General features: G+C 37.0%; 2 protein-coding genes across 2 annotated transcripts; both read left to right on the top strand.

The window, feature by feature from the left end:
• Window positions 1-791: 791 nt before the first annotated feature.
• LOC121403089 (suppressor of cytokine signaling 1-like) lies at window positions 792-3,269 on the top strand. The gene has a single exon (XM_041590653.1). The coding sequence runs from the start codon at window positions 1,187-1,189 to the stop codon at window positions 1,766-1,768; it is 582 nt and encodes a 193-aa protein (XP_041446587.1). The 5' UTR covers window positions 792-1,186; the 3' UTR covers window positions 1,769-3,269.
• A 4,160-nt stretch (window positions 3,270-7,429) lies between these two features.
• LOC121403088 (suppressor of cytokine signaling 1-like) lies at window positions 7,430-8,778 on the top strand. The gene has a single exon (XM_041590648.1). The coding sequence runs from the start codon at window positions 7,824-7,826 to the stop codon at window positions 8,403-8,405; it is 582 nt and encodes a 193-aa protein (XP_041446582.1). The 5' UTR covers window positions 7,430-7,823; the 3' UTR covers window positions 8,406-8,778.
• Window positions 8,779-13,490: the final 4,712 nt, after the last annotated feature.

Genomic DNA, 13,490 nt, shown 5'->3' with positions numbered 1-13,490 from the left:
GATTTTTATTGAATATGCTCTAGGGCTTCTTCCTCCCACACTCTTCTCTCGCAGCTACATACATGTGGTTTCCAACAGCCCACGCCTCTTGCAGTCCTTGCCGGTTTCTGGTTTTTCTCAGAAAAATGCAAAATTAATTTCAGGGTTTCAGAATATTGGCTCAGTGTGAGGTAAGGCGGTAAAAGTCATTTGATAAAGTAGAGCAGTAAAGCCCTGCAGAATGAAGGAGTATATATACTAAAACTGGGCCAATCACACAGAGCTCTACATTCACTTATCACTGGATATTAAATGACAACACACATTACGGATGTTCTGCTGACAAAAGCTTTGTACGTGACAGAGGGTTAAGATCTGGGTTAGTAATACAGTTTTCTGTAAATACGGTATATGCACTTTTTTTGTTTAATACTTTAGTGGGGGGGGGGTGATATATATATATATATATATATATATATATATATATATATATATATATATATATATATATATATATATATATATATATATATATATATATATATATATATATATATATATATGGCCCCAAAGTGGGCCGAAACGTTACATGCAGACACAAGTATCTGGAGTGCGGGTCCATCTATAAAAATGATACAATTTGACTTGACCCAGCACCCGCAACTAGACATTGGAGTTTGAGTGCAGGTACTGTTTGGACTGATCTGGGGGTATTCCAGATAAGAGATCTTTCTATTATTTGGATCTCCCTACTTTATTGTGTCTATTAAAAAATCATTAAAACATTAAATAAACACATTGATTGATTTGCCTTCAAAAAGGATTCATTAGACCTTAGTTGATATTAAGTACAAGGTACAGAGAAAAGGAAATACAGTATATTTTAAAATTCAAATTATTGTATTAGAACAGTCTATAGGTGGTGACCTTCCCGTAATTCGGAGCTTTCTGGATAACATATTTCTGGATAACGGATCCCATAACTTACAGCCGCAACAATGGAATTCACAAAAGCTATGAAATTTGATATAAACTAGTAATTAAATTAACACAATCTTGCCATATGTGTATGTTAACTATTTAAGTGCCAGATGTTTGTTCCTTTAAATCAAAGAATGAGATTAACCCCCTTGTGTGTTTTCTTGCAGGCTAGAGAGGTATATGTTCTGGAGATCGAAGATGTCCTTTGCCATATGGAGCATTTGAAATGGTTGGAGGTGGGGCTTGCCCCCAGCAAGAGTCAGCCCAGATTATCTATCCTGTGCCTGCTCCACTTGCACCCCCATCACGATACCGTCTTTTTAAGGGAAGTGAGCGCCAACTCGTAGAGAGATCTGTGGTCACTTTGCAGGCCAGTGGTTTCTATTGGGGACCCTTACCTACAAAAGAAGCTCATGCTATGTTAGAAAGAGAGCAAATTGGTACATTTTTAGTTCGGGACAGCTCACAGGGCAACCATCTTTTTAGCGTCAGCATCAAAATGGAGTCTGGTCCAGTCAGTGTTCGGGTCCTCTTTTTAAAGGGCTTTTTCTGGCTAAGGGAGCTCTTTTCAGACTGCCCAGTTAAGCTTCTGGAGCTAGCTGTGGAGAAATGCCAACATACACCTCTTAGATGTCAAAATGGCATCCAGTTAACTCTGTCTCGGCCTCTGCGCAGGACTCGAATTCTTAGCTTGCAACAGATATGCCGCCGGTGCATAATTACTCACCATGGAAGAGAGGGACTGGCCGAACTACCCATTCAGCCGGCTCTGCGACGATTTATTGAGGATTTCCCCTTTAAGATCTGATATTAAATCGGTGAAAGCGGAAACAAAATAAATCTCCAAGTGCCTTTTATTATTTAATTGGTGTCACAGCAATGCATCAACATGAGACTGCATTGGACTGTATATCTACAGAAACCATCACCATAACACCTCTGTGGAAAGCAAAAGCGCAGTAAAATGTTGTTGCCAAAAAGAATATATTTTTGTAACAAATAAGCTTGCATGTAGGGAGTTGGCTTGTGAACTGATATATAATGTAACTCGCTGGCAATAGGAATGTAAGCGTTGTGGGGCTCATTCAGCGTCATGGCACACCTACACTATTCTATTCCTTCCTTAATTCATCATCAGTATTGGGAGAATCTTAAAGGAGAACTAAACCCCCCACAGTGATAAGTCCCCACTGGCCTGCCTCCCCCCAGAATTGTGTCCCCTGTAGGATTACTGACCGTACATGCAGAGTGAGCACAGCGGAGCTCACGGACTCCATCTTCGGCAATCCTCGTAAAGTGAACGCCGTATTGGCGCATGCGCTGTTGAAGCAATCTTCTGGTTTGCAAAAAACGATGCATGTGCCGGAAATTGCCGAAGCGCCAGAAGAAGACCCAGGGATTACTTTAAGTCCCGGAAGATGGAGCCGTGCTCACTCTGTATGTATGTATGTATGTATGTATGTATGGTCAGTAATCCTACAGGGGACACAATTCTGGGGTAACGCTTAGCAGGGAGGGGGGCCAGCCAAGGGGGGTCAGAGGGGACTTATCACCATGGAGGTTGAATTATCCTTTAAAGAACTGTTAAGCTATTTCATTCAGAGGGGAAGTTTGCCTTTATGGGGTTTTTTTGTATGGACCTGTTTTTATCAGTTGGACTTAATTATTTATTTTGTATGGTTTTGATTTATTAGCGTTGTTCTCTCTTTTTCCAGACTGCAGTTGCTATCTCATTATTAGGGTCACTGACCCTGACAACCAAAAGAAAACATACTTACTGGCTTCATTTATATCCTAATTTTTATTGCTTCTTTCTGCTCACTTGTTGCAGTAGAAATGAACCCTCTTGCAGCCAGGGAAAGATTTAGATACAAGAGTAAATAATTCAAAAACTATAAAGAATAAAAAAATAAGTCCAACTGAAAATTGTGAACTACCTCCTCACAGTCAAAAGATTTAGATAAAAGAGTAGATAAAAGACTCTAAAATGGTTAGAGAATACCAACTTTGTGTCATTGTTCTGTGCACAGTAACCCAGTGCAGTGCTGCTCAGTTCCATATAATATAGAGATTCCAGATACTCCAAAATGTGCCCATGAAAAAATAAATTACCTAAGTGTTCAGCTGAACTGAATCTGAACCCTTATAGTGGTTGTTCACATTTGCGTTAACCTTAAGAACAATTTAGAGAGTGATATTCCGAGACAATTTCAGTTTTTCAATTTTGTTATTTGTGGTATTTGAGTTATTTATCTTTTTTTCAGCATCTCTCCAGTTTGCAGTTCAGCAATCTGGTTACTAGGGTCCAAATTACCATAGCAACCATTCATTGATTTGAACAAGAGACTGGAGAGTGCCTGAATAGAAAGATGAGCAATATATAGTATCAATAACAATACATGTTTAGACTTACAGAGCATTTGTTATTTAGATGGCGCCAGTGACCCCCATTTGAAAGCTGGAAAGAGTCTAAAGAATGTAAATAATTCAAAAAATTGCTTAGAATTGATTGACCATTATATAACATACTAAAAGTTGTACCACCCCTTTAAAAACTCTGCATAACTGAACAGAACAATTTTTTTATTCACAGTTGATTTGTTTTCAAAGTTGAATATGCAGTTTAGGGTCTGGATTTATCAAAATGCTTTTTGGAGGATTTGGTCAAATTCAAAAATGATGTACATTCCCTACCTGGAATACTTTGGGGCATATTTATCAAGGGGTAAAAACAGAGCTCTCCACAGTCCACTATAAGGGATGCCACTGCCTTGTTTACACTTGTATAGGGTTGTTATTTATTAAAGGATAAGCTCCTAAACTGATCCTGAATAGAGAGCTGCTCCCATCTGGTGAAATGTGGCAAACTTTGGTTTTACCCTCTGGAAATTATGTAATTTTGTCTGTGCGTAAAGTTGTTCTATAGATAACCTTGTAAATTAGATTTAAAAACCACACACTTCCATCAAGTTCAATCTATTATATCTATAAAAACCTGCCCAAAAAAGGAGAAAGGCAAAAAAAAATCATTTGAAGCCTCTCTAATGTATCTCAGGGGAAGTAATGTCTTCCTGACTCCAAGATGGCAATCTGACTAGTCCACTGATCAACTTGTACTAAGTTCTATTTTCCACAACCCAATATTGTTTTGGATTTATCAGCCATTTTTTAGTCCTTTTTTAAACCCTCTGAAGCAAACTGGAAATGATTTGTTTGTTATTTTCCCCTCACCTTCCCATGGATTAAATAAGAGCCAGGCAGATTTGGGCAGTAGGCCACATTTGATGGTTGTGTGTTTTTATTTAACTATTAATTGTTCTTATCAATAAGAAACTGAATTGAAAGTTGAAAATTTAGATATATATATATATCGATATAGATATATATAGATATATATATATATAGATATATATAGATATATATAGATATACAGTATATAGATATATATTCTCTTTGAGAAAGGCTGTGGCACAACCGAAACGTCAGTTTTTTGTGCCCACGATAAAAAATTTTTTCGTTTTTTCGTAAGACTTGTGAGTGCTCCTTTCATGGACTATATATATATATATATATATATATATATATATATATATATATATATATATATATATATATATATATATATATATATATATATATATCTCAATTATCTCCAGACCAGCACTCCCTGTTATAAAAACTGAATTGTTTATTGTTGCATAGTATCGATGCCCGACGTTTCGGTCCTCATTAGGACCTTTTTCAAAGAGGACCTAATGAGGCCCGAAACGTCAGGCATTGATACTATGCAACAATAAACAATTCAGTTTTTATAACAGGGAGTGCTGGTCTGGAGATAATTGATGCATACAAAATTACCATGCACCCCTCCTTTTACTGAAGCTGTTTGCCTTGGAGTGCGGATACTCACTTGAAAGTATATGTATATATATATGTATATACACACACACACAAATACAAGAGGCCTCTGCACTCAACCCATTATCAATATATTTAAGACAGAGACATTTTGTGCATACTGCTACTAAAAAAATGCCTTACATATCTGGCCAGTCCTATGCTCAATTTTCATCTAATTCATTAAGAATTCTATTTCTTCATTATACATTAACTTACTGCAACTTACTAGCTGCTTTCAAAGTAAAACTCCCATACTTGGCTGCCCTTTTATTAGACACCAGTGGGATCACTACTCCTTGCCCCACTGCCTAATGGTTTTAAAAATTAGTGGTGAGCACAACTTTCCCTTGTTTGTTATAGAGAGAGAGAGATGACCAGCAACACCGAGATATTTCGTGAATAATTGAAAGTGTATTAAAAAAATCACATGTCTACACGGGGACCTTTTTCAAAAAGGTGCCTGTGTGGACCGTAATGTCACGTTGGCTTTACATGTGATTTTTTTAATACACTTTCAATTATTCACAAAATCCCGTCGGATCGCGGCCGCATCTGTTCGTTGATGCGGTCCCGCGATCTGACCGCCCGTTCCCATTCGTTAGGATCCGATTGTTGGGCCCTAGGGCTCACGATCGGATTTGCCCGATATTGCCCACCTCAAGGTGGGCATATCGGAGAGAGATCCGCTCGTTTGGCGACAGCGCCAAACAAGCGTATTTCTCCGTGTATGGCCACCTTTAGAGTGTTAATTATCAACGGTCGAGTTGTGTTTTCCCGAAAAATTTGAGTTTTTCAAGTGTAGTTTTTCAGTTAAAAAAAAAAAACTCAAAAATCTTCTGGTTTTTATATAAAACAAACTTGAATATTTTGAGTTTTTATATTTAAAAAAAAACATTGTATAAAGTTTTTGTATAAAAAATGCACATTTTTCAAGATTTATTATGTCCCGAAACTGGAAATAGCTTGAATTCAAAATCCCTTGAACCGTTTGAAGATGATTTTTGTGGGGTTTTTTTTCAGTGGGTTTTGCTTGAAAACTCGATTAATTCAAACAATTCTAGTTTTTACCTGCGAAAAACACTGTTAATTTGAATTTCCGGGTTTTAACCCCAAATTCACTGATTCAAGTTGTGAGTTAATTCGAGGTATAAAAAAAAACTCGCAAACCTCTAAAACTCGATCTTTGATAAATAACCCCATATGTTATAGAACGGCTAATTCTAAGCAACTTTTCAATTGGCCTCTTGACCTTTTTCAATTGTTCCCCTTCTTTTGGCCGTTTCCAGCTTTCAAATGGGAGTGTTTGACCCCATCTAAAAACAAATGCTCTGTAAGGCTTATTGCTACTTTGTATTGCTCATCTTTCTATTTAGGTCCTCACCTATTAATTTTCCAATCTCTTATTCATATGAATGCATGGTTGCTAGGGTAAAATTCAACAACCTGACTGCTGAAATTCGAATTACTGGAGAGCTTTTGAATACAAAGTTAAATAATAAAAAATGAAGACCAATTGCAAATTGTCTCAGACTGTCACTCTCTACATCATACTAAAAGTTAATTTTAAAGGTTAACACCCCTTCAAAAATGGAAGCTTGCTTGAACAGTTTTACCAAGCAGTTATTTAGTTAAGACTCTCTGACATGGTTTTTTTATTTCAGCAGTTAAAGTTATGTATTTATTTGATTTCTTGACTTGCTACAAATTGATATACAGTAGTTGTAGAGCAAGAAGTCCACTTGTTAGCAAAATACAGGTAAAAGGAAGATTTTTATTGAATATGCTCTAGGGCTTCTTCCTCCCACACTCTTCTCTCGCAGCTACATACATGTGGTTTCCAACAGCCCACGCCTCTTGCAGTCCTTGCCGGTTTCTGGTTTTTCTCAGAAAAATGCAAAATTAATTTCAGGGTTTCAGAATATTGGCTCAGTGTGAGGTAAGGCGGTAAAAGTCATTTGATAAAGTAGAGCAGTAAAGCCCTGCAGAATGAAGGAGTATATATACTAAAACTGGGCCAATCACACAGAGCTCTACATTCACTTATCACTGGATATTAAATGACAACACACATTACGGATGTTCTGCTGACAAAAGCTTTGTACGTGACAGAGGGTTAAGATCTGGGTTAGTAATACAGTTTTCTGTAAATACGGTATATGCACTTTTTTTGTTTAATACTTTAGTGGGGGGGGGTGATATATATATATATATATATATATATATATATATATATATATATATATATATATATATATATATATATATATATATATATATATATATATATATATATATATATATATATATATATATATATATGGCCCCAAAGTGGGCCGAAACGTTACATGCAGACACAAGTATCTGGAGTGCGGGTCCATCTATAAAAATGATACAATTTGACTTGACCCAGCACCCGCAACTAGACATTGGAGTTTGAGTGCAGGTACTGTTTGGACTGATCTGGGGGTATTCCAGATAAGAGATCTTTCTATTATTTGGATCTCCCTACTTTATTGTGTCTATTAAAAAATCATTAAAACATTAAATAAACACATTGATTGATTTGCCTTCAAAAAGGATTCATTAGACCTTAGTTGATATTAAGTACAAGGTACAGAGAAAAGGAAATACAGTATATTTTAAAATTCAAATTATTGTATTAGAACAGTCTATAGGTGGTGACCTTCCCGTAATTCGGAGCTTTCTGGATAACATATTTCTGGATAACGGATCCCATAACTTACAGCCGCAACAATGGAATTCACAAAAGCTATGAAATTTGATATAAACTAGTAATTAAATTAACACAATCTTGCCATATGTGTATGTTAACTATTTAAGTGCCAGATGTTTGTTCCTTTAAATCAAAGAATGAGATTAACCCCCTTGTGTGTTTTCTTGCAGGCTAGAGAGGTATATGTTCTGGAGATCGAAGATGTCCTTTGCCATATGGAGCATTTGAAATGGTTGGAGGTGGGGCTTGCCCCCAGCAAGAGTCAGCCCAGATTATCTATCCTGTGCCTGCTCCACTTGCACCCCCATCACGATACCGTCTTTTTAAGGGAAGTGAGCGCCAACTCGTAGAGAGATCTGTGGTCACTTTGCAGGCCAGTGGTTTCTATTGGGGACCCTTACCTACAAAAGAAGCTCATGCTATGTTAGAAAGAGAGCAAATTGGTACATTTTTAGTTCGGGACAGCTCACAGGGCAACCATCTTTTTAGCGTCAGCATCAAAATGGAGTCTGGTCCAGTCAGTGTTCGGGTCCTCTTTTTAAAGGGCTTTTTCTGGCTAAGGGAGCTCTTTTCAGACTGCCCAGTTAAGCTTCTGGAGCTAGCTGTGGAGAAATGCCAACATACACCTCTTAGATGTCAAAATGGCATCCAGTTAACTCTGTCTCGGCCTCTGCGCAGGACTCGAATTCTTAGCTTGCAACAGATATGCCGCCGGTGCATAATTACTCACCATGGAAGAGAGGGACTGGCCGAACTACCCATTCAGCCGGCTCTGCGACGATTTATTGAGGATTTCCCCTTTAAGATCTGATATTAAATCGGTGAAAGCGGAAACAAAATAAATCTCCAAGTGCCTTTTATTATTTAATTGGTGTCACAGCAATGCATCAACATGAGACTGCATTGGACTGTATATCTACAGAAACCATCACCATAACACCTCTGTGGAAAGCAAAAGCGCAGTAAAATGTTGTTGCCAAAAAGAATATATTTTTGTAACAAATAAGCTTGCATGTAGGGAGTTGGCTTGTGAACTGATATATAATGTAACTCGCTGGCAATAGGAATGTAAGCGTTGTGGGGCTCATTCAGCGTCATGGCACACCTACACTATTCTATTCCTTCCTTAATTCATCATCAGTATTGGGAGAATCTTAAAGGAGAACTAAACCCCCACAGTGATAAGTCCCCACTGGCCTGCCTCCCCCCAGAATTGTGTCCCCTGTAGGATTACTGACCGTACATGCAGAGTGAGCACAGCGGAGCTCACGGACTCCATCTTCGGCAATCCTCGTAAAGTGAACGCCGTATTGGCGCATGCGCTGTTGAAGCAATCTTCTGGTTTGCAAAAAACGATGCATGTGCCGGAAATTGCCGAAGCGCCAGAAGAAGACCCAGGGATTACTTTAAGTCCCGGAAGATGGAGCCGTGCTCACTCTGTATGTATGTATGTATGTATGTATGTATGGTCAGTAATCCTACAGGGGACACAATTCTGGGGTAACGCTTAGCAGGGAGGGGGCCAGCCAAGGGGGGTCAGAGGGGACTTATCACCATGGAGGTTGAATTATCCTTTAAAGAACTGTTAAGCTATTTCATTCAGAGGGGAAGTTTGCCTTTATGGGGTTTTTTTGTATGGACCTGTTTTTATCAGTTGGACTTAATTATTTATTTTGTATGGTTTTGATTTATTAGCGTTGTTCTCTCTTTTTCCAGACTGCAGTTGCTATCTCATTATTAGGGTCACTGACCCTGACAACCAAAAGAAAACATACTTACTGGCTTCATTTATATCCTAATTTTTATTGCTTCTTTCTGCTCACTTGTTGCAGTAGAAATGAACCCTCTTGCAGCCAGGGAAAGATTTAGATACAAGAGTAAATAATTCAAAAACTATAAAGAATAAAAAAATAAGTCCAACTGAAAATTGTGAACTACCTCCTCACAGTCAAAAGATTTAGATAAAAGAGTAGATAAAAGACTCTAAAATGGTTAGAGAATACCAACTTTGTGTCATTGTTCTGTGCACAGTAACCCAGTGCAGTGCTGCTCAGTTCCATATAATATAGAGATTCCAGATACTCCAAAATGTGCCCATGAAAAAATAAATTACCTAAGTGTTCAGCTGAACTGAATCTGAACCCTTATAGTGGTTGTTCACATTTGCGTTAACCTTAAGAACAATTTAGAGAGTGATATTCCGAGACAATTTCAGTTTTTCAATTTTGTTATTTGTGGTATTTGAGTTATTTATCTTTTTTTCAGCATCTCTCCAGTTTGCAGTTCAGCAATCTGGTTACTAGGGTCCAAATTACCATAGCAACCATTCATTGATTTGAACAAGAGACTGGAGAGTGCCTGAATAGAAAGATGAGCAATATATAGTATCAATAACAATACATGTTTAGACTTACAGAGCATTTGTTATTTAGATGGCGCCAGTGACCCCCATTTGAAAGCTGGAAAGAGTCTAAAGAATGTAAATAATTCAAAAAATTGCTTAGAATTGATTGACCATTATATAACATACTAAAAGTTGTACCACCCCTTTAAAAACTCTGCATAACTGAACAGAACAATTTTTTTATTCACAGTTGATTTGTTTTCAAAGTTGAATATGCAGTTTAGGGTCTGGATTTATCAAAATGCTTTTTGGAGGATTTGGTCAAATTCAAAAATGATGTACATTCCCTACCTGGAATACTTTGGGGCATATTTATCAAGGGGTAAAAACAGAGCTCTCCACAGTCCACTATAAGGGATGCCACTGCCTTGTTTACACTTGTATAGGGTTGTTATTTATTAAAGGATAAGCTCCTAAACTGATCCTGAATAGAGAGCTGCTCCCATCTGGTGAAATGTGGCAAACTTTGGTTTTACCCTCTGGAAATTATGTAATTTTGTCTGTGCGTAAAGTTGTTCTATAGATAACCTTGTAAATTAGATTTAAAAACCACACACTTCCATCAAGTTCAATCTATTATATCTATAAAAACCTGCCCAAAAAAGGAGAAAGGCAAAAAAAAATCATTTGAAGCCTCTCTAATGTATCTCAGGGGAAGTAATGTCTTCCTGACTCCAAGATGGCAATCTGACTAGTCCACTGATCAACTTGTACTAAGTTCTATTTTCCACAACCCAATATTGTTTTGGATTTATCAGCCATTTTTTAGTCCTTTTTTAAACCCTCTGAAGCAAACTGGAAATGATTTGTTTGTTATTTTCCCCTCACCTTCCCATGGATTAAATAAGAGCCAGGCAGATTTGGGCAGTAGGCCACATTTGATGGTTGTGTGTTTTTATTTAACTATTAATTGTTCTTATCAATAAGAAACTGAATTGAAAGTTGAAAATTTAGATTTGGACCTTGTGTATGTCTGCATTTATACAAAGGCGCAGTTGGAAAGACTTCTGGCATATAATATTGCATGCAAGGGCTTGTAGTGGCCCTTGGAAATCCTATCCATTGACTTGAATTGAAGTCTAGTCCACCAGTGTAAGTGGAAACTTGCCCAATACTCTGAATTAACATTCCAACTTCAATACATGTCAGTGGATGTGATGTCCGGCTCCTCTTGTGAGCTATTGTATTGTATATGTGAATGGTTCTTTCAAATACACTCTGATATACAGAACAGACGTGCATAAAGCCATCAAAGGCCCCAACCTCTCTCAAGATTTTTAAATACCTTATAGAACTGGGCCTGAGGAACCCAAGGCATATAAATACAACGTGGGGCAAATTAATGTATTTGGCATAGTTTCCCTTTTAAAGAGCAAGTAAGGCTCAAGTAAAAAGCTTTACTCACTGTGAGTAGCTCACAATATGAATAAATAATGAATCACATTGCAAACGTGCTTAGAATAGCCCCCTCATCAAATTTATATTCACTTATTTTTAAGGTTTACTTATCCTTTAATTTAGTATGTTATAGAATAGCCCATTCTATGCAACTTTTCAATTGGTCAATATTTTTTATATATTTTTTTCCCTCTTCTGACTCTCATCAGCTTTCAAATGGGAGTCACCAACCCCATCTAAAAACCTAATGCCCTGTAAGGCTACACATTTATTGTTATTGCTACTTTTATTACTCTTTCTATTCAGGCCTCTCCTATTCATATCTCAGTCTCGTATTCAAATAAGTGCATGGCTGCTAGGATAATGTGGACCCTAGCAAGTGGATTGCCAAAATTGCAAACTGGAAAGCTGCTGAATAAAAAGCTAAATAACAAAAAAAAAAAACCCACAAATAATAAAAAATTAAACAAATTTCAAATTGTCTCAGAATATCCCCTTCTACGTCCTACTAACAGTTAACTCAAAAGTGAACAATCCCTGTAATAGTTGATTTGTTATAAACATCTGCTGTTCTCACTGGGATTCCTCATATGGACCCTCTTGATTTCCCCACATTGTCCTATTCTTTATATTCATTTTTTGCCAACTATAACAGCTGTGATTTACAGTCTAGGAGTTTGAATTATATATATAGATGTACTTATACAATATCATAAGCTAAGGACCTGCTAAAAACACAAGTACACAACTATACAATGCACTAAAGTTCATTTTAGGTGGCATTTAGCACAGGTGTAAATGTGGAGGGGGGATCCAGATGTATGAATGTATTATTTGCTGGGGCTTTGCCAAACATTCTCCCTGTTTGCCATTAAGAAACAGAGGGGTTTGCTTGTCTGTAGTCATATCTCCATGCCAGGCTTTGGGGGAATCCTAGGGATTATAATTTGCAGTTTGCAATGGTAGCACTGCATAGTGTAATATATTTCATGTAAGCTTTTATTTTCCTTTTTGAATCTTCAAAATAGAAACTAAATCTACAGAGGATGTGTATTACTGCATCCCCTAGCAATAAAAGGAATAAACGCCAAAGAAATAACATGGCCGACAAGGTCTTTTTGGCCGATTGTCTGTTTGGCAGCTTGTAAAAATGAGTCACACACTTGTACTGTATTTGGGACACTTGTACTGTCGAAATGAAGTCCAGTATATTCCAGTCACTCCTCCAAACCCTTAACATGGACACTAAGGGGGCAGAGAATGTATTTCAGTAAGCCAGGATTTTCAGTGTTAAATAGGGCAATGAAATGTTGTACTAATGTATGGATTATTAAGTTTTAGCATTAATATGTCTGTAGTATGACAACTTGAAAAGAAATAGGATAAAGGACCCTTAATAAGAGGTATTGTTTAATCAACTGAGATTTATTAATTAAAGAAAAATAGTAAAAACCCCTTCTCTCCAAGCACTTTTTGTAATTATTAAGGTTCTGACTAATTGGTAATGAACTATATTTATTAGTACATGGAAATTTGGGAATGGAATAATAGTTGCTTTCTAGCAGTTGATCAGTGAGCAACACTAATATTGGAAATAGCGGTGGAGAGAAGGGGTTTTTACTATTTTTCTTTAATTAATAAATATGTTTGTAGTATGATATGTTTTTATGGTCTTTAAATAAGCTATATTTGCCTATGTAAGATCCCCTCTTTGTAAAATATTTGATGTTGTATCTTCTTTAAATACGTGTCCTCTTGTTGGTTTATGAAAGAGAACAGTGCAGATTTGAAGAAACCTATAGTACTTAAACTTCTGTGGACACCCACTTTAAACCACACCCATGTTACCACAAGACCATGTCCACATTAATGGTGGTAGCACACCAAAAAACCAAATGGTTGGTGCTCACTGCAGGGATATCACTTATCACTTATATGTGCAAAAAGTTGTCATTAAAGGAATTGTTCAGTGTAAAAATAAAAACTGGACAAAGAGGCTGTACAAAATAATAAAATGTTTCTAAATAGTTCGTTGGACACAAATGTAATGTATAAAGGCTGGAGTGACTGGATGTCTCACATAATAGCCAGAAC

The sequence above is a fragment of the Xenopus laevis genome, chromosome 4L (assembly GCF_017654675.1).
Source record: "Xenopus laevis strain J_2021 chromosome 4L, Xenopus_laevis_v10.1, whole genome shotgun sequence".
NCBI classification, from domain to species: domain Eukaryota; kingdom Metazoa; phylum Chordata; class Amphibia; order Anura; family Pipidae; genus Xenopus; species Xenopus laevis.
Note: the sequence above shows the minus strand (reverse complement) of the source record. Positions and strands in the feature narration are given on the sequence as shown.